The 22,374-nt window shown below is 36.4% G+C and overlaps 1 protein-coding gene across 1 annotated transcript in view; it reads left to right on the forward strand.

Moving 5' to 3' along the window:
- The window catches only part of CCSER1 (coiled-coil serine rich protein 1), a 630,536-nt gene that overhangs the window by 246,780 nt on the left and 361,382 nt on the right, over positions 1-22,374 (forward strand). Inside the window, exon 6 of the mRNA XM_030449910.1 lies at positions 1,767-1,977. Coding sequence (XP_030305770.1) covers positions 1,767-1,977 — 211 coding nt within the window. The remainder of the gene's footprint in view (positions 1-1,766; positions 1,978-22,374) is intronic.

The following is a 22,374-nucleotide window of genomic DNA, read 5'->3' on the forward strand; positions in this document are numbered from 1 at the left end:
CTTGATCCAATAGATTGTCCCTACTGGATGTTACATAGCTTGGAAAATGTATAAATGAACCATTCATAAAAATCTATTAACCTCATTTCCAGTTTGTTAGTATGGCATTGGGAATTGCTTATTTTGAGAAATCCCATTAATCTCTTTTTGTATGTGGTTTCATAGGAACCACGTACGAAGTTAACTAGGGAAAGATTCACATGGAAAAATACTTTTTCTTTCCAAAATATGGCAGTGCTTAAAATGCAGTCAGATTTGTGTTGCATGAAAATTCAAATGGAACAGAAAATTGGAACTATACATTAAATGAATAATAATTGTCCTTTTCTTCACCAATTATGCTAACATCTTTAATTGCAGTGAATTAATTTAGCATGAATATGGATGTCATGCATTCTGTTTAAACACTTTTGTAGTTTAGTTATAATTAATATATCATTATGTCACTGTGCAGCCACATTCTTGGATTTATTCTCCATTGAAAGAGGTCCTTTTTGCTTGCTGGTCAAAGAGAAAATAAGTGAAATACTTAAATTGTGAATGCTTTCATGGCAGGACAATTCTTAGTGTTTTAGTTACACTCTGTTCTGCCAGGATGTTATGTCATTTCTAAATTATTGCACAATTAAATTGTAGGCTGTTTGTGGCTGATTGAATCTATGACCTCTAGATTTTAGAATTACACAAGTATGAAGAGATCTCGACAGGTTTTTGTTCAAAGCCTTTGCACAAAGTAGGTACATTTGCAGCAGATGAAGCAGGGGCTTGCCCCCAATCATGTTGTGAATATCTCCAAGGATGATTTTCCCATAGCATGTCTGAGCCCCTCTTCCTTTGTTTGACTACCCTCATGGTGATAACTAAGTGAATATATAAAATTCTTATATCTGCTCACTATTTTCTGTATACCCCCTTCCATCCATTTGCTGTGCATCCCTCAGCATGGCCTCTCTGCTGTGCATCCCTCAGCACGGCCTCTCTGGACCTTCCCAGCGGGGCCATTGCTCTGGTCAGCAATGAGAGAGAAGATCAACCAATGCTTCCACTCTTAGATTCTCCTCACCATCTTTTGGGTCTTTGCTGGGCTTGTTCCAGCATGGCAAAGTCTTATAAATAACCTAATCTGATATTAAAGGAAGATAGTATGGATGCAGCAAAATAATGGTAACCCATTACCTGCAAAGTCCATCAAAATCTTTCTGAATCTTTCTATTGTCTTTAATGGATTCTCAACTACAACTTAATGTTTTATTTCATGTTCTTCTTAAAGAGCTTAAATGGTAACTAAACTTCAGAGAGAGTAAAGATGAGTTAAATTTCAAATTCATCTTAGGTCACTGGGCCACCACCAAAGAGTCTGGTTTTTTTGGTTTGCTTTTCTTTTTGGGTTCTAAGGCAAAACATAAGGAAAAAATTATTTAACTTTTGAAAGTGCATGACAGATTTTTTCATAAAATAAATACTAAAATAAAATAGACCCATAGCAGGTATGTCCATAGGATACTTTGTTTCAAAAAATGTCTTTAGAAGGGTGTGGGATCCATCATGGTTTCAGTTTCTGTAGAAAATGTTGGCATTTAAAAATGCTTGGTTTATTGCTAACATCATGTGGCTCTAAAGGTTATCTGTGCTAGCAGGCTCAACAAGTGACTGTGCAGTGTGCCTTTAAAGTCAAAGGAACTAAAAGCCAAAACTTAATTAGAACTTAAAAGAACTTAACACTGAAATATGAAAAAGAACTTAACCCTTCTGATTTCTCTTTTCAGGAACCTGTCTCTGAAGCTGTCAAAGGAGGTGGACCAAGGAGAAGGCAGATACCCTCGTGTTAGCCAGCTGGCTGGCAGCCCATCAGTGGAATGGCCTTTGGCTGGTCTGGAAGAAGGGGGAGGCATTGAAACTTTGCCCTTCAGATTGATGTTGCAAGACTGCACAGCTGTAAAGACATTGCTGCTGAAAATGAAGAGGGTTCTTCAAGAGGTAATAATCCACTCATTTGTTAAATTAAATAGCTTTCAGCATTAATAAGCTAAACAGCAGAAAATGGTCAGAAAAGTTTATGGACATAGTGTCTTTTAATATGTCTTGAAAATATGGAGTTGATGTTTGTGCAAATAGTGTGGCTCAAAATGGTGGTGGCCAGAAAGTTTATGCCATAGCAGAATTAACTGATTTTTCTATTGTTATGTGCAGAGTATGAAGCATCTCTTGAGCCTTTACCTGAAGGGGAGACAAACTGCTTTAGATGGATATTTCACTGTTTTCCTCTAATATTTGTTAAATCAGTATGAAGTCACATGCAATGTATTCAGAAGAGAGATGGAAAGGAACAAAAGATGTTCTCTTAAGCAACAACACTAAAAGTAAAGGTTACTACCTTGTGTTCCTAAATAATGGCTCATATCAGATTTCTTAGGACACTCAAACACTTGTCCTGATGTGTCCTGTCCTGATATGTTCTGCTTCCTCCATGGTCTGTTGGTAATGCTTTGAAAACTTCTTTTGCATCCAGTTCCCTTTAGGTTTTTAGAAGACAACAAATTATTATAGGCTTTTTTTGTTGGCTGTTTGGTTTTGTTTGTTTGTTTCGTTTTTCCAGTGCTCACTTCTTGATCGTCTCTATCAAAATTCAACCAATTGTTTTTCTCTCTGAGAAAGTTTTCAGAGTTTTACCCATGACAGCTATCCATCAGTCCTTCCAAATATCATGGTTTTGCTGGATGGCAAGCCTCATGCCTTCCAGTTGTCTTCTGGAAAGCAATTCTGTTTTGCTGAATGCATAATTGAAGTAACTAATTCCCCATTAGTTATATGGGGAATCCCTGCTTATAGAATGCCAGAGTATAGAGTGAATTTAGGGGTTCCTATTGACTGGGAAGGATTTGTAACCCTAGTATATATGGAAATAAATATTCAGAATAATGATATTATATAACATAGTTGTCACATTGAGCTGGTGACAATGACAGCATTCTCTGTTGCTTCTAGTGTGAATAATTTTGTTTTGCTCAGAAAAGTTATTTTTTTCATACCATGATCACAAGTGTAAGGATTTTTTTTTAACTTACCCAAGTTCCATTAAGCTTTAGTAAGAATCTACTGTAATTTTCTATATGGAGATGTGTTGTACCTTATAGTACTCCCTACTTAAAAACAGCACTAGGTGATCTCCCCAACAGCAACACAAGGCATTTCAAGCAACATGCTGGAATTTCATGTCTAGTCACTAATTCCTCCTTATAAAGCTTATTTGATTTTTTTTCATCTTAATTCAGTCTTTTACTTCCTTGTTCCTTTGCATGATACAAGTTTCATCTCCCCATCTGACTGTAACACTGTGATTCTGTCCTTTCCTTTTCTGTTTGCCTGTCTTATGAAGTCAAAATGGTCTTTTCTCTATTTCTACAGTTGGATGCCATATGCAATGCATATGGAAAATGTATGCACTTGACTGTTTTTCAGAACCTTTGAGGTGCAGTATCCTAGTAGTAGTACACAGCTAAACAAAACTCCTACATGCTTGAATGACATGACCAATCATCAGATTATCAAACTTGCTACCTTGTGTTTAGGGTTTTTTAATGACTTGTATCTCATCAGTGATGTGAATGCTGTAAAACAGTATGAGAGTGCATGTTTAATGGTACCATCTTAGAAATAGTGCAATATTACAGTCCTATGGATATAAATGCACATGCTAATTCTTGAAACCAAAAATTACTTTTCAAGGTCATGGTTAAACTACTCAATTTTCATATATCCATAAAGAGTTAACAAACTCATCCACTGTCCAGTGGACATCATCCGTGGTATAATTGCAGGAGAGAGAAAGAGCAGTAAAGACAAAATATTCACAACTCTTCATTAGAACGCATTGAAACAATAGGAATTAAATAAAAACCAGAGTAGTATTCAAAAGAATGAGAGCAACTAGTATGAACAATCAAAGAGAAGTTGACCTTGAAATATATAACAAATTTATATTAGAATGACACATCTTGATTAGCTTCAGAAATAGACATTTGTACTTTAATGTAATTCCAAAATTATTAGTGATGTATTTCAGGAAAATATAATTCCATCAGGTTGAAATATTGTGAGGAAGAATCTGATAAATAAGAGAAGGTACCCTACTTGCATTGTAACTAGATGTAATTTCTTCATCCAAAAATCACTTCTGCCCCAACCAATATTTATAAATCAAATTCACAACAGTACAGAATTAAAAGATATAAAAGAAAAATTATTTCCTTACTGTTGAACAATCAGGTGTTTTCAGATGCACTCAAAGATAGTCTCTGGAAGGCTTATAAGAAAAAAAAAGTGAAATATTTTATGCCTATAGGAGTATAAAGATAAGTGTATTTATAAAGATAAGTCGTGGTTTCACGTGAGCACATAATCTACATGGGAAAAATTATACATGAGTTATTAGAAAAAAAGCTGCGGTTTTTCTGTTTTATAGCTGATGTTACACAGAGAAGAAGAAATCATAGCCTACTCCTCTTTATTGAAAAATACCATGTTAATTGAGTGAGAATGTTAGCCCTCTTATTCAATGTAATTTCTCTTCTTAAGCACTGAGCACTGATTTTAAGGAACAATTTAATTATGATCTACTAAAATATAATACCTTGCTAGTACCATATGCCAGGATTTTATTTGTTTTTGCAATTCCTTGTAATTGAAGAATCTATTTGGAAAAAACTGCATACAATATATTCTGTGCTGTGGTGGAGATTTAGAAGTCTGAGTTTAGGTTGTTATTAGTCTTACCAGGAAAAGGGAAAATGAAGTCATGGCAGTAACTCTCAAGATTGAGAATGTTATTAGGCAGTTAATTTAGTAAAAGACTAATGACTGATTGTTCAATTAAAGGAACTAATTACCATTTCCTGTTCCATGAAAAAGTCTTGAAAATGTCTACTAACGTTCTTTATGTCTTTGCCCATGCAAGTCTCATAAGGCAGATTGTCCTCTAATGGTTTGAGAGCATCATTGAAAAAAAGCTGAAGATAGTCCAGAAGACTCTGGTACATGAGGACATCTCAGTAATCCACCAGAAATTGGCCCAGAAAGAATATTTAAATCTATTTGGCAGCTTTTTCTCATGGATGTTCCATTCCTGACAGACAAATCTGCAATAAATGGAGTACCAAGACTTTTGGGCTGCAAAGTTTGAGGATCAAGATACACTAGATGTTAGCAGCACAGGCAGCTTGATAAAAGCTACTTCAGCATGTAAGACAAGACAAGCTGTAGTGTAGCCTTTCTGTGATTTACAGGTAGTTATTGGTCTTCACTTTCTCAATCTGACTGATGTTTATTGAACTCTAATTGAAGTCTACTTGGTGTCAACCTTTTTCTCAAAAATAACTTAGTTATTTTTATTAAACAAATCTCCTGCTGTGCTATACTTTGTGTTTTATTACATTTCTGGCCACAAATTGCATATAGTTAAAGAGCTAAAAATTAGACTGTAGCTTCTTTCTCACTTGTTGTTATGAACAATATTTAATATACAACGGCAATTTCTCAAACAATATATGGGCTTCCCTGTGTTCTTCCAGATGAGTCTGAAAGTATTCCCATCTAGTAACTTTTTAATAGTTTGAATTATAACTAACTGCAATTTTGAAGTCTGGCTAATTGAGAGGACACTTAAAGGCTTTGTCTTTGAAAATGTTGGTAGAACAGTTCAGGCAGAAACATGTGAGGAAAGCTCATGGTTTTAGTTTTGGGCCAAGCAAGACAAGAGTCTTACTCTGAAATGAACCTAGTGAAAAAAATACAGCTATTTGGGGAAGGAATCTATTTAGTCAGTGGTAATTGGTTTTCATTCAGACTTCAGATGTTGAGCTCATTGGTCAATTTTACTGAATGTCCCAGGATAAAAGAAAATCTTGCCCACGTTTAGGCTTATTTCTACAAGTCACGTTTTCCTGATATTATTTATTGAAATATATAAGTTATCAACTACCTAAGTCTACTTGTAGATACTTTGATAATGCTATCAGAATTGACCTTACTGGTTGCTTATCTAAAAATGATCTGTGTGTTTGTGCAATTTAAAATATAAACTATTTGGAACACAGATGCTGCTTTCACAGCTCTGCAAAACACCATGCAAAATGTGGAGCTTTAGAAATTGAAGCCAACTGCTACAATTAGCAATAGAGAAGTCAATCTGAACAGAGATCTCATATTGTGTTTTCCAAATTAATCATTTGTTTTACTGAGGGGAACTGCAGCTGTCTGTGGCTGTCATTAAAACTTAATGTTTCCAATAGAGTGTTTTTAGATTGCACTTCTAAAAATGAGGGAAATCATGTCAAAATCAGAGTGAGTCCAGCCGTGGAAGTTGCCTTGACTTGGGAGACAGGGAGAGACCACTCAGTCTGCAATTAGCCTGTCAGATACCACTGGCTACATCACTTCTCCCTGTGCATCTTTCACCTCATCAGTAAAATAAGCATAATTACAGAGTCATATTTTATGATGCTTTGCAATCTACTAATGGAAAGTACTAAGAGAAAGCTGATTGTAGTTTACAGTGTTTTGTAATGCTAAGCAATATGGAATGGGCTTTAAACTGTGGCTTTTAACAATATTAAAACATTTTTTTGCAGTCCAGTATGAAATGTATTGTGTTTACTAATATTGTCTGCTAACCACTTAGGAAGCAATTGCAAGTTTAATATGCTGTAAAACACTACAGATTTTCTTCCTTTAAGTAACTTTATAATTAAATGCTGTAGCAGTACTGATTTATTCAACAGTTCTGCATTTTATTCAGTCCCCTTTTATCAAGTAATTCATGCTGGAAATTGGTAATTCCTTCATTTCATGGTTTGTTGACACTGCATATACCTATACATTTAAATAAATAATAAAATGTACTAGATTTAGTAATAGGATTTAACTTCATCATATTAAATTGCTTTTTCTCTGACAAATATATATATTGGCCCAGCCACTTGCCAGAAGAATGCAGAACAGCCCATTGGGACAACTTGAGTGTATTTTCAGGTAGGATGTATCAGGGTAGCAGGGAATATTGGAAGCTAGTGGACAATCAGATATTCTCTTTGGCAGTTAAGGTGTTTTATTCTAAGATAATCCTTTAGAAGATATTTGATAGAAACACACAAACCCATTGTAAGTTATTTAGCTAGATATTCTTCAAGGTACATAAACCTTCCCTCCCTCCTCCCCCCATAAGGGGCAACTATCTCCAACATGGCTATCGTGTGCAGTGAATTTAGTATGAATTTAGTATGATTAAATACTGAGAGCCCTCAAGAGTATTTTGGTATCCAGTGCAGTGTGTGTGATGTTTAAAATTTCTAAAATTGTCAACAGTTGTTTAATGGTAATTGGGAGTACTACTTGCCTGGCAGATCAAGACATGTTTTCCAGTGATCATTTAGAAAACTCATTTGATAGAATCTGAGCAGTTTGGGGAATGACTTAAAGATGGAGGGTTAAGAAAAAGGTGGTTTCTGTCTGTATGTTACAATCATCAACGAATTGGAGAAGACAAATTCTTTCTTACTTCTTGTATGATTGCCTGAATGAAACATTTTCACATGACAATTCAATGTGCTCCAGGTCAGCAAGGATTTGCATAGCATGCTGCCCATCCTCAGCAGCCAAGCCTTAAAAGCACCTTGAAGAGAAGAATTAAAATTGCAACTCCATTAATACGTAATGCCCCAACATCAGCATTTCTGTGCAATTGGCTGTGATGAACTTGTAGCAGAAGACCATAAAATGATAATGGCTACAAAAATGAAACTATTTTCCCCATTTAGTACTTGCATGGTTTTGATCAGTTCCTGCAGGTCAGTCAGCAAAGTCCCACCTGGCACTTTGTGATAGAGCTGATCACACCAATTATATTTTCTGGTAAATCTGCAAATACTGAAAAATGCATTTAATATAATGAGCAAGCAATGGAGGAAATCTAGAATGTCTGCAAAAGTCCATGGAAGGATTTGATTGTACTTAGTTCTTAAGAGTATGTGAGTAGTTTTGAGCTCAATGATTTTTTAGTACAGAGCTTGGATGGAAGGGTTTCTGATAAGAAAATTAATAATCCTGCCAGATCTAACAGCTTTCCCAATGAATTCTCCAGTACTTTTAATGAAAACCAATTGGAAATAGGATTGGGATGAAGAAGAGTGCACAACCTTGTGCTAGCTGTACTATTATTCACTTTCCTGCAAATTTAGTGGGGTTGTAGATGTGAATCTACCAACTTGTCACACAGCTTTATAACTTTAGTATGAGGCTCATAGCTGGTTCCATTACCTTCAAGTCCTGCAGCTTAAAACCAAAAAGAACTATCTTCATTTAAATAGTTCATCAACTTTTAAAGTTTCACAGTTCTGTGTTTCTTCTATATCAAGATTTTTTTCTCCCTCATGATAGGTTTCAGAGATTTCTTAACATAGATAAATGAGTGGTTATCCAGATAAAGCAGTAAAACTGATGATATGCAACTGTTGTCATAAATGGATGTGCAAGAAGAATAAAAATGTAATAGATAAAAATGTAGGTCTAGTAGTCAGATTGTGGAGTGCCAACTGTGCATGTAGTTACCCATTTAAATATTTTTATTTTTATTTTTATGTGACCATATAGATGATTTGGTAGAGTTAACTTTAATCTCTTAATTAATTTTCCCTTACCCTTGATCAGCAAGAATTCATTAAATAAGTTCTAGTGCGGTAGCAGGAGAAATTCTCACAGTTCACAGCATGGATCCTGGCATATTTATGCTGCAGATGTATTAAATATTTTCTCTGCACAATGCATGCCATGACTTTGTAGCTCAGGTTCTCAGAAGAGTGCTGATCATTTTCCTGGTGGAAGAAAGAAAAAATGAGAACTGTTGAAACTGTGTTCTTACATGAACTGATTTTACCCAAAATAATGCTGATTTTGTGCAGTCTCACTGCTTTAATTCCAGAGCCAGTTCATAGGCACGTGTATTTATTATGAACATGTGGTGTATAAAGAAATATTACATGTCCAACAATCTGTATTTCTCTCCTTTATATATATATTATTGTATATGTGTCAGTTCTCTGTCCTTGGTCAGAGCCTCACCTGGGTGTGAAATAATCAAGGTCCATTCAGTCCAACTGGTACTTGGTGCCTAATCAAAAAGCTGTTTTCTTCATCTATTTTTTCCTTGGGTTTTAACACTGATTGTTCTTTCAGTGACAGAAATCATCCATGTGATTAAGAGCTCATGGATGAAAGATGCACAGTTAGCTCATGTCTAGGAATTTGTGTTCTTAGTTTAAATTGAAAACTTGCCATTGTTTTCACAGAGAAATTTCTGAGGAAGTTGTCAGGTAAAAGCAATATCCTCATTTAAAACCCTGAAAGAGAGGGTTCTTCCTTTTATCCACAGTTCTTAAGTCAAATCTATGTGAAGATAATTTAGATGGGAACGAAGCTATGTTCAGGAGTAATTGATGTTGCCTCAGTAGAAAGTGAGCATGTGATAAAGCATCTAAGTAAGGCTACAATATGATGACTTCTCCCATTATTTTGGTGTTGCTCAATTTCCTTCCTCTTGTATATTTCCATCTGAGTACTGCAGAGCATCTTAGATGCTCTAGAGAAGCATTTTTAACTATCTTGGCAACATTCAAAGATAGAAAAAATCAAATGGCATAAACACCAAGTTTCCATTGCACTCAAGTAAACGTGGAAGAATTTTATTTTCTATAATATGGTCACAGTATAATACTGTGTTCTCCATCGTGTTTAAAGTGATGCTGTTTAGAAGTGATTTTAACTGTGGACAAACAGCTAAAATGGTGTGTGGCCTTAGAGATGCTACTTGAAAATGATTGAGATTTGATAGTTTGACAGAGTAAGTGTCTTATGGAATATGTTTCCATCAGAGCTGTAGGAAGGCACCCTGACCATGTGGTGTGGTGGCAGAATCACCCCAGATCTTCGAAGCCAGTGCTTAGTTGCAGTGTTTGAATTTGTATAGTAGGACCAGGATATAAGTAGATATAAAGTCTATCTTCAAGAGCCTATTATTCTTATGCTGAGCTTTATGCTTTAAGATCTCACTTAGTTTTGTCTGTGCTTTGGTTACAATTTAGAACATTGTTTTCCATGGAGTAGAGATAAAATCCTTTTTGACATGCTGAGAACTGGAAATGTCTTCCTTTGAAGGTGTTTTAATGTGTCAAATAATCAAATTTTATGTAGCCATAAACTAATTTTTCATTCATATCTTCTTTGAGAAATGCAATGCCAAGAGTGATAGCTTTATTCACATGTGTCATTCAGGAAGCAATTCTGTGCAAATTACACCAAAAAACAACCAAACAAATCATCATTGTATCTGTCTTGCTTTTCATGTCAAATGCAAAATTTTTGTGAGGACCTGGAATTTAGTCACACAGAATAGAAGGCATGAGGCAAAGACACAAAAATAGGAACAGGAGAAAAGTGGTGAAATAGAACTGAAATGAGCTCTACTGGAAGGATGGCTCTTTGAGCTGGTCTGGCACCCTGACAGGCCTGCTGCTGTATTTGCTTGTTGCTGATGTAATTTATCCTGACAGTAGCTGTGCCAGTAGTGTGGGAATCCTATTACACAAAGATGAACAACACCTTCCTCATTTCTGAGGACAAATGCTTTATTTCTTGTTTTGTGCATCTTTTTGTAGTCTGTATTACTGATCTTGCTGTGGTTTGTTTGTGTACACTTAAGCAAACATTTTTCATGAACTCCATAAATAAGATCTTGCAGCTGAAATTTTTTTTTTTTCTTTGATAACACATCATTGCATCATGTGAGTTGAGCCTCTGGTCTGCTGCCCTTACTAATTACTCTTAGTATTAAAAGTTTTATAGAATCATAGAATCATAGAATTGGCTGGGTTGGAGGGGACCTCATAGATGATCAAGTCCAACCCTTGAACCACCATTGCGGTTGCTAGACCATGGCACTGAGTGCCACATCCAGTCTCTTTTTAAATATCTCCAGGGACAGGGAATCCACTACTTCCCTGGGCAGCCCATTCCAATGCCTGATCACCCTCTCCCTAAAGAAATTCTTTCTAATATCTAACCTAAATTTCCCCTGGCACAACTTAAGACCATGCCATCTTGTCTTGTTGAAAGTCGTCTGGCAAAAGAGCCCAACCCCCAAAATTATTGCCTTAGCATGTCAAGAATTACTTCTTCTCCTTTTCTCCTTAATGCTGTCTCCTGTTGTCAAGTATTAATTTCTGTTACCATCTATCACTGCTCTCTTGTTATGCTTATCACTTTTTGTAATATGCATTTTTTCTCTGACTGATATATAGGCAGTTTAAGTTTTTCCATTAACTGTAAGAAGTGCCAGTTGAGAGAAGACTCCAAAAGTCTTTCCACCTCCTTTTAAATTAATTGTAAAGGGTTTAATGTACAATGACAAACTTTTGCTATTTATCATCTAAAAGTAATAGATTGCTGTACAGCTATTAATGAATTTTGTAGGACTTAAAAGACCTATTAAAATAATTAGCATTTTCTGGGGAACCATGTATATTGGTTTTGCTGTGTGTTCACCTTCCTTATTAAAACCAGAAGCAGATCAATGACTAAGGTCATTGCTATGTGTTTAGGGCATATGTGTGCTTGTGTGCCTACAACATAAATCTTTACTGGTTTAAGTTTTGCAAGCCTCATTGAAAAAATGTTCACATAGTTTTGTATACAAATGGTAAGCTTGATTTCTTTCAAATTACAAACAAAAGTGCTTTTAAAGTGCATGTGTATATATGGAATGACTTGTGGACGTAGAAAGAAGGTTGCCTTAAGTTTCAATGAAAGTGAAATAAAAGCTGCTGTATATTTTCTCAACTAATATGTAGTTTCAAATGAAACCATATCTTTAGGTATCATTACTGATCTTCAGGACTTTTAGTACTACCTGAAAGAGTTGTTTGACTTCTACTGTTAGGTTTTTTAAATAGAGTAGCTGATTATAAGAAGCAGTAGACCTGTTAAGAAAAGGAAAAGACAGCTTTGGAAAGAAGGGATTAAAATTTATAACGTGCAGAGACCAAAAGGTTTCTCAGGTTACTCAAGATTACCTCGGAGATGTTTTCTTGGTGGAAATAGTTTGTGGGGACTTTTTTTTTGTTTGTGTATTTGTTTTTTTAAAAAATGCATTTGTGTGTGAGATGAAGAAGTTGTGGAAGACTTCCAAGAGGCATTTTTAAATAGACAGCTTTACATACTTAACATCTCTTAAGTTGTGCCCACTGTTAAATGCCTTTGAGGAGCTGAAGCCTTTGTTTTAGAAAGAATATATAGAATGGCAAAAGTTTGGTGATTTATTTTGCTGAGCTGCTCTTTTCTGTTTCAAAAGTTATAGCTAATGTTTCCTGTGGTCTTAGTTTTTCACTCTGAGAAAGATGAAAACCCAGGGGATTTTCATCTTGGTGCTTTCTCATTTTCTCCTATAAAACACTCTTCACTCTACACCAAGACTACAGCAGATCAATTAGGGTAACATCAGCTTTTCAGCAAGTGTCAACACAAGGAGCAGCTGGTAAATGCTCTTCTTAGAGAAAGCCCAAGGAAGAAATAACATCTTATTTCTTGCCTTACTTTTCTTGTGGGCAAGGGAAGATGAAGGAAGAGAAGAAAACCAGTACAGTTCTTCAAAGAGGGAATGTTGATTTGCTGCTTTGTGCCTGTTCCCCTGCACTGACTGCAAATTGGGAAAACTGAGCCTCTTCCCTCTCTTGATGTAAAACTTCAGCTCCTCTGTGCCAGGAAGGGAGAAGCCACATGGAAGTCACTAAGGGAGGCATTGGAGCAGAGCAATTTCTGGGTGGGACAAGGAAGGTTGAGGGAAGAAATAATTTATTATTCCACATGGCTGAGAGCCCAACAGAAAATTCTGACATCCTCTTGCTGTTACCATGTGCTAAGAAAAAACTTTTTCTTTATTTTCAACTTAGACAACATTTACAACCAAGAAGAAACACCACCTTTTTGAATTTACCTTTGAGTGTGCACTCTAAATATGTGTGGTTTACACTATCTCTATGAACGGTCTCATACTTGTCATGTGAAGTTCACCTCTAAATCTTGAAAAATACATAAGCTAGAACAGTCATTAACCAGACTTTTCCTCCTGTGAGGAGGACAAGCATTTGAGTCACATATATCCCACTAGTGTCAAGCCTTTTCAAGTGGTCAACTTGTTTCCTGCCTGATGTTCACACAGATGTTTTCTGGTGGTTAGAAGTTAATTTGGAGAGTGCAGAGCCAGGCAAGTTTCACAGTATGACAGACCAAACTCTAAACACCATTGCTGAACACTGGGGAAAGATTAAATTATCCTTTAAAAAAATGCAGTCATTGTATGTGATGGCAGTCTTCAACTGCAAATTGGAACTTGGAGCTAGAAAATAACTGGAAATAAAATTAAAATGGATTTTAGTGAATCTAACCTCTATACATGGAATACTGCTTTTAAAAAGTTACAAAGCAAAACCTAGAAGTGGCACAATTTATAGTTTTCAGTCTGTAGAAAGATTGATAGCCTTAAAATGTCTTATCATGCAAAAAAAAAAAAAAAAATCTTTATGCTAATGGATGTTCCTTATAATGTTGCCTATAGGTAATTAGAAATTACCAGAGAGGGCCAGAGACCTTGAGTTCACATTAATAAAGTAGTGCAGTGAGGGAAGATAGAGAATAACTAATACGTGTTGCTGTCTGGCAGACAATAAGAGAGATTATTGAAAGAATATTTAATTTTGATATTAAATCAAAATTGTGGTAGGAAATGGAAGACAACTTCTTTTTTTTTAAAAAAAAAACAAAATTAGATCATCTTCAGCTGTTTTAATGCTAGGTTCAAGAGTAGTAAAGACACTTTATAGCTGCTTCCCTCACTGAGAAGAGTCTTCTAAAGATATAAGGATGTTTGGTTTTGAGTATGATAGATGGGTTCTTTCCATTTATCAGAGAGAATGTCGAAAATATCTAAATGTGGGTGAGGGGAAAGAGAATGTCATAGGCACACAATAGGAATGTTAAGATATGGAAAGTAGAAAATTAAATATATCCATCAATATCAGACTGTAAAGAAAAGGAACCATCCTTTCTGAATGAGTTTGAAAGTACTTACACAGGAAAAATGAAATTACAAGGCTTCTTAGGTTTTTTTTTTTCCCAAGTAGTATTAAGGTGCTGTAGGAACATTGGAACCATTTTTTTATTCTCAGGCATGATACACTGAATTCTGAGAATCACAATGTTAGGGGTAGTAGTGGGTGTCCTTAAGTTTTCTCATGTGATTCCTATAAGTAAAAAGTAACATATTGTAGGATGGAGTGACAAGGGCATTTTGAGTTCATCCATTTGTGAGAAATGCTGTGCCAGTGCCACTTCCAGTCTATGGTCCTGCTGGAACTTAGGTTTGGGTGGAATTCCCCTAGAATTCCCCTTGCTGTAACCAAGAGCATGTAAATGTGAACAAGCACCATGGTGTTTCAGCCACTTCCAGGGTTGTTTTTGTTGTTGGGGTTTTTTTTTTTGTTTTTTGTTTGTTTTTTTTTTTCTGGTTTTTGTTATTTCTTTTGTAACTTGAAAGCTTCCATTGGCTTCTGAGGTGTAATGTAGGCCCTGCATGTATGTGTTTAAGGACTGAAGAAGTGTGAAAAAGAAGTGACTCTGTGCTCTGATTTCATAATTCCATGCACAGCAAGAAATGAAAACTGAACACATGAAGACAAAGGCACAATGAATAATGTAATATAGGACTCAGTAAGAACTATTCTTTTTCATTAACTATTCTTAAGGTTTCTCTTGAAGTTCAGTAGTGTCATAATTTCCCATGTTGCTTCCATTTTGATGAGAGCTTCCTTGGTGCACCTCCTGAGGTGGGAAAACTTCATATTGAGCTCAGGGTGTTTTAGGAGAAAAGAGTCCTGTGTTCTGACGAAGGTTCTTGGCGACTTCTACCTTAGCATAAACTGCACTCCTTGAAGTTAGGTACACTAGCAGTGCATAAAGTAAATCTTTGAAAATACATGATTACTACAGTAGGGTGACTCACCTGGAGGTGTGTATTCTATTTTCCATATACAGGAAATGAGAGAATGGCTTTCCTGTGTGCTGCTGAATTTCATGTTGAAGCTTTTCTTTTTAAGGAGAAGATCTTGAACAAGCTAAAAACCCAATAACCACCCACACAAGCAAAAAAATCAAACCCAGCTTATGCAGAAAGCCTTTTTAGACAAGAAAATGTAAATCTCCATTTTCAGCATTGTTAAGCATGCAGTAAAATAATGCAGTTCCAAGACTTAATGACAGTATCAAACCCACACAGCTTGGCTCTATCTTTCAGAAGAAACTTTCTACAGTAGGCAAGAATGACATTAAAATAGTACATGTAGCAGTACCATCATTGCTTTTCTGCTACGTTCAGTCTGTGGAGTTGTGGGCTGCTGTTTTTTGAAGCTTAAAGTTCAGCTGGAGTGTGTTTTAGATTTAGTGAGCTGTTAGACTTCATTATAAGGCACAGGTCTGCTGCATTTCTCTGGCTGCACAATCCACCTTGTCTTTGCAGGGAGCACTCCCACAGGAATCAGTGTTCATACAGTGATGAAAAATTAAACCTACCGTTTGATGCTCCTTTTATTGAGGCTCTGCAAGAAGATGTTGGGATACCTTTGGGGTAATAGGCAGCTGGAGTGAAGTATTATCCATCAGTGTGGCCATAATGATTTATGTGAATACAAATTTATCACTGTATCTGCTGCCAAGCTCCAGTGAAGCTCAGAGCATTACCCAGGAAGTGTTGTTATTACATTTCCTGTTAGGCTTTGATTTTTTTTTTTCTTTTTTTTAATTTAACACTTGTTTTTATCAGTTTCTGTATGCCAGGTGAAGGAGAATTGCTCTTAAGCCAGTTAAGCACTGCTTTCAGTGTAGAAGATGTAACCTCCTCAGAGCAGCTCTCTACACACCAGAAAAATACAAACTTGTTGAAGGAACTCTCAGCCCCAAACTGGAAAGGAGCAGACATAGGAGGTATCTGCAGTGCAGTGGCTGCAGTTTGGGTAGATGTGACAGAGCTTGTTTTAAACTTGAAGTAGCTGAGTGCAGCTACCACACCATTAAGCACAATATGAGCTTTAAAAGCTGCTGGAGACTCTGAATAGGCTCTAAGGCAGCTTTAGCATTGATGCAAAATTCAGACTGCTCCAGCCTGGTTGCTGGCAGTGCCCAGATGAGCTCACTCAATGCTGGGGTTGGAGGTGTCCTGCTGAGCAACAGTGATTTCATTGTAGCCTTCCCTGTGGCTTCAATGCTTAAGGAACTTCCCATGTAATATTTTTAAAGAAATATGAAATGGAATTGTACAAAATCACTGGAGCTTTTCAGTCCTGTTATTCTTCTGTGTTAAAGACACAGAATGTGTCTTCACAAGACACAATGCCACGACGTGGCAGGTGCTCCACACTTCACCTTGGTTGGTGTTTCTGCAGCACTCTGGCAATGGATGTTGCTGATTCCTCCTCTCCAAAGCTTTTAAATATTGGGAGGTTTTGTAAAGAACATTAAAGCTACTAGATTTTACATTGGACAGACTGCTATTAACAATTCACTATGTATTGGTACTAAGATATTTTTTATATTCCTGTTCATAATCTATTGAAGCAATCCATTCTATTTTAAGCAAATTGCCTCATTTTTTCTTTCTGAAGAAAACGGTTTTGTCCCAGCTGTTTGATCTTTACGGGATGTTCCCAAAGAAAGAAAAAAAATTAGCAACAAGGTCAAAAATGCTCCAGGATTTCCTACTAGCAATTACACTCATCGTATCCAGCTCTCTGGTGGCCTCTTGGCCTCACTAATTGCCTGTAGTGCAAAGCAATTTTATGTCTAAAATAGCTTATTTGCCACTAGCTTGAGTGAAGGCCAGAAACCAGGCCAAAAATTGTAACTGATAAATTGGAACAAAATCCAAGCTATTGAAGAAGTAAATTGGCTTGTGTGATCCTCTGCCCATCACATCTGAAAGTCCTGTCAGTCTTCCTTTCTTTTCTTAAGATGAGCTTTAGTTTTAAACTAAACAGCTGGCATTTTGCTAATACAAGGGGTTTCCCAGCTGCCATCTGTGGACTGGGCTGGGTTCATCTTGCTGAGCATTGGTATCATCTGGAGGGGACCCCAGGGTTTCCCTCCTGCTGGTACCCCAGCTTAGCAAGTAAGCATCAGACCATAGTGAACAACATGCTGATGGGTTATTCTGAAGACAGACACTTCTCTTGACAAAGTACTCTCTTTCAGAATACTCTGCTTTCCCCAGCAGTGAGGAAAAACTGGATTCATGCCTTCTAAAAAAGCTCTCAGGCAGTGTGACTCCACATCCATCTTCTGCATGTGCATACGTGTACACACACATACCCACATACGCTCTGTCACTCCTATTCCTTAGACAACAATTGAAAGCATCACTTTTTTTAACAATTATTTTTCACGGTGTTTAAAAGCATTAAAAGGAAATGAGTGTCTGGGTTTTCAGTATATTTCATTAATAAAGAAACAAGTGTGGAAGACAACAGTCTTCCTTTCTAATTTCATTCTCTTTTCCATTCTCTTTCCTACTGCCTCCTGGCTACCTAGGAAGAATTAACAGTCTGATGAATAGCACTTCGTGAAGTGGTACAAAGTGGGCTTTCTCAGGTTAATCTGTGAAGTTTTTTGCGTTTGTTTTTTTTTTTCTTTTTAGTTTTTCTTATAAACTGCATCTGTCTCCCAGCTCATATTATCCATGTAGGCAAGATGGATATCCTGAACTGTTTATTTTTTAATATTTCAGGATAGTGGCTTCTGAAAGATTACACCGTGTTTTCCCATAAATCAATTCAAGTTGCAAGTATTCAGCAATGACATTTTCCTTTGAAAAGCTTTTTATCCTCCATCAGGATGCTATGGATATAAATTATTGTAAATTAGAAGATGCTGTATTTCTGTGATGACTTCTTTTATCCTTGATCCTGAAAAATAAATGTAATTTTAATTCATTTTTAGTGTTGTGCTAGGTTATCACATCTTCTCTACTAAACAGGCTTGTCTGCTGAAATGAAGGATGCATTTTCTGTTTTGCTTTCCAGAGTGCCCTTTGCTATCATTGTGTGACATAATAATGACTTAGGTGTCTTTTGCTTTGCCTATACCATTTGCAGTACAGAAAAATTAAGAACCCGTGGCTTTCATGTTGCTTGTCAAGAAGTCCTGAAGCTGTCTCTTATTTTGTATCTTTTCGTCTGGCAAACAACAGAATCTTTGTGTATGCAATTCAGTTTACTAAAAGAGCAAAAATGTTTTACATTCTGTGTAAACGAGCGACACAAAATAGCAGTTTAAAATGTACCAACAAAGCTTTTTAAATAGAAAAAGTAAAGAAATGCATAGAGTTTTCATGCTAAAGAAATGTAGTGTGAGTTTTCTTAATTATAATTTAGGAGTGTCTAGCAACTTAGGAGTCTAAAATGTGTATTTTTAGAGCAAACATAGTTCAATGGTGGTTTATATTCACTACTGAAGTGGTGCTAACTTTGCTAGTTTTGGTAGTAGGTCTAGGCTCTCATCAGCTGTCCACAAATTCACAGGATCTGCCTCACAGGTTCCTTAGTACCTCTCCTCTTACTCTTTTCCATCTCTCTGCTTGCTTAGGCTTTCTGAATGCTGCACACAATTGTCATTTGATTAGTGTAGTTTTATGAAAAGAAATCAGTATTGATTATTCTGAGGCACTCTCATGATTATTTAGCTATGAGTAACACAGAGCCAGAAAGCTGCACTTGTGCACCTAATTTATTTAAATTTATTCTGATAATTGAACCCAAACCGGCCTCCTAAATCCAGTTTTGAAATTACACAGTAGCTGGGATCTGAGAACTGTAACTGGCTCGGGCTCTCTGAGGATGTGTTCAAGTGCTGAAGTCAAAGCCAGGCTCATTGCTGGAGAAGAGAGTGGGCATTAGGGCTCTATGAAGCTTAGAGCCTTCTGATGCCAGCTCACTCCTCCTTGTGTCTGCTTTTAAGGAATGGTTTCTCTAACCTGAATCATCCCAGCAGCCAGGTGGAGTTGGTTGATGAGAGAGAGAGTGAACTATTAGTGTTCAGCAGTAGATGGCTAATGACTGCAGCTGGTCCAATCCAGTCCATCAAATTAAACAGAAGTTAAATGCTCAGTACCTTTTCTGAATAGTACAGCTGTGTAGTAGCTACTAATTTTATCTGTTTCTCTTAACCTTTTAATTTGAGATCTAATTGCTCATCTTCCTGCATTATGATTGCCACACTAAAGTAGAAAAATGCTTTTTAGTTTCTACTTGTCTGTTGAAAATAGGACTTTCCTCTTATATAGGCTTTAAAGACCCTTCTTAGCTTTTTTTTCTAGATTACTGATGTGCAGACTTGAATTTAATTTAAAACAGTCTATTCCACTGTGTTTTTGAGACAGGAAGATGAAAAGTCAAAGCAGTGGTGATGGAGTGAGCTAGACTTGGAATAACTACTCAGACCCTCACTTATTCTTAAATTTCATCTCTGGAATTCCTGGAGTTCCATAGAGCATGATCTAAAACTGAGGAAATCAGTTAAATGTCCTTTACCAGTTACAAGGCCACATGTATATTCCACACAATTCTTGAAAGTAGCATGTGAGCAGAGCACATTTTAAAGTCTTTTGGAAATCAACGGGATGCAAACACTTGCCTAGATTCAATTTGTCTAAAGAGGGAGTAATGTTAGGGTTAATTTTAGCTTTATTCTGAAACAGGCACCTCAGTTCATGATTTCAGACAGGTATGTTCTCTACCCATATGTCTATTTATACAGATGTCAGTATTTTAAGAATCTTATTTTAACTTCAGCCTGCAGAATTAGTGTAACACAAGGAAGAAAGGGAGTGCTGCTTATGGGCTAATTATCTATGCAGAATCTTGAATTTTTTTCCCCTTGTTTATTAATGTTCAGAAAGTCATTAGTAAAGCATCTTTTCCCCTAAAATTTTGTCTGAAATTGAGATAAAACTGCTAATATGGGTAAATCTGCCCATCTCATAAAAGACGGCTGTCTGGAGATGTCAAAATACGGCAACATTGCAGTCCCACCAGTAACTGCATCTTAGTATTAAGTATTTATTTTTATTCTATATGGAGAGTTATCTATAAAGTAGTGATGCAACATTGATAATAATTTACCTGGAACTGGAGGGAGTTACATGTGAGTTGCAAAACCTCCCAGAGCTTCAGGAAAAAGTTGTCCTCACCTATTTACAACAATAAATTCAAGAAACAAAACCTTGTTTTGTCTTTCCTGAGCTTAATGTTTGAAGGCAATGAACTGTTATGCAATGCTAATATTCCAGGTGACAGTGACCCCTTTTTAGCCCTGAAATGAGTCTCATTTCTGTTTTTCAAATAACTATTGCTTTTGTAAGGAATTTAAGAACTGTTATTTAACTCTCCTTTAAAAAATGAGGCAGATATGAAGGCTTTTCTTTTTTTGCCAGTTGTGTATAAAAGTGGTCCTTGCAGTCATGTTCTCTGCAGAGCTTCATGCATCTGGGTGTTAATCAAGCCTGGAGTAAGCCTCAGGCTTGTCATGGACCTCTCCAGTGTCCCAGGAGCATTTTCTTCCTGCTGAACCACCCTGCCAAAATAGTGACACTTCTCAAATCTGGTTATCCAACCAAGCCAACCTAGGCTTGCAATCAGGTCTCCATATTAATGTGGTGCTGTGGGATGGTATGGAGATTTACCAAGATTTTTACACCAAGTTATCTTGATGTGCCCCTCCAGGGCTGTCAGGTTTTGTGATGAAATTGATTTTAGCTGTGGTATGTATGAGTGATGTGAATGTGGTGTAGTGATGAGCTGTTATTAAATGATTTGTCATCTTTGTATTTTTTTTTAATGAATGTTGAGTTGAAATCTACCCTGGCTATTTCTGTCATTTCAACAAAAGAGTTAAATCGAATGTGTGTCTGCAGAAATTTGATGCAGATATGTAAGTAGGTAGTTACTTATAGAAACACCTATTGGTCCTTCAATAAATTGTTTAATCTAAATTTCATTAAGTCAAATCCAAAGTTCAAAGCACAAAATCTTATTGTTTTGAGATATAATGGGTTGACATTCAAAGCAGTTTAGTCACATAACCATTATTGACAATAAGAATAACCATCTGCATTCTAGGTATCAGAGGTAACCTCAAAACCAAGAAGTACTTTAAGTTTTCTGAATGGAATTAAAATAAAGGAGCAGTGATACTTGACATATGTTGTATATCATATGCTTACATATGTTGTATATCTGAAAGTATCAAAAACTTATTCAAAACTTGTGTGCATCACTGTGTGTGTGTATGTACATACTAAGGTGCATTATATATATAATTATATTTACATATTATATACTATATCTATGCACCCATGTGCCTGTGCACAGATAAGGACTCATTCTTACAAAATATGGTGCCGAGCAAGGTGTGTAATGTTGACTGTATAGTGGGTGCATTAGAAAATCTCAGTTTGGTTCCAAATTAAGTTTCCTTTTAAAGTGGGTAACTTTTTAACTAGGAATATTATTTTTATTGCATACTTGAATCTGGATTATGTAGTCATTTTTTGAATCAAGCATGTGCCCTGCCAAATGGCTGGTACACTTTGCCAGTCATGTGGAAAAGCAAAAATCTCTATTTGATTAGGCACTGGCAGATATTTACATATATATTTCATTATTTGCAAATATGTTCATGTAGTTGTAAGCACTTCTGTTTTTTTATAAAGTTAGCTCTTACTCACCATGGACAACTGTTAATGGTTCACATTCAAAGAAACTTAAATCATTTAAGAGTGACTTGGGAGGTTTTATGCTGAAATGCTAAACCAGAACCTAGCAAATGTTGTCTACCATGTTATGAGTGTGCTGGAATGCTCCCCTTGCTCTTGTGAGGCCCAGCTCAAGGTTGGGAAATGAAGCACATCTTCATCTGACTGTACTCAAAGGCCTCTCATGCATGTTTTCCATGGATGTGTTGGCCAAACACCAAAAAGCTTGTTTTCTTCCAATGATGCCACTGATGATTATTTTTAGTAAGCAACCAGAGAAAGTGGTAGCAATGGTGCCTCTCTTCTCACACCAGCAGGGTGGGAGGGATGATGGATGCCTGTGATTATGTCCTTCTTGTACCCAAGGAATTTCAGACTTGCTTCTGGCAACTGAGCAAGCAACTCATTAAGGCAGGAAGCAGAAAAAAACAAACAACAAAACCCCAAGCCCAACAAAACAAGCATAGTGTGAGTATGGG

The sequence above is a fragment of the Calypte anna genome, chromosome 4A (assembly GCF_003957555.1).
Source record: "Calypte anna isolate BGI_N300 chromosome 4A, bCalAnn1_v1.p, whole genome shotgun sequence".
NCBI classification, from domain to species: Eukaryota; Metazoa; Chordata; class Aves; order Apodiformes; family Trochilidae; genus Calypte; species Calypte anna.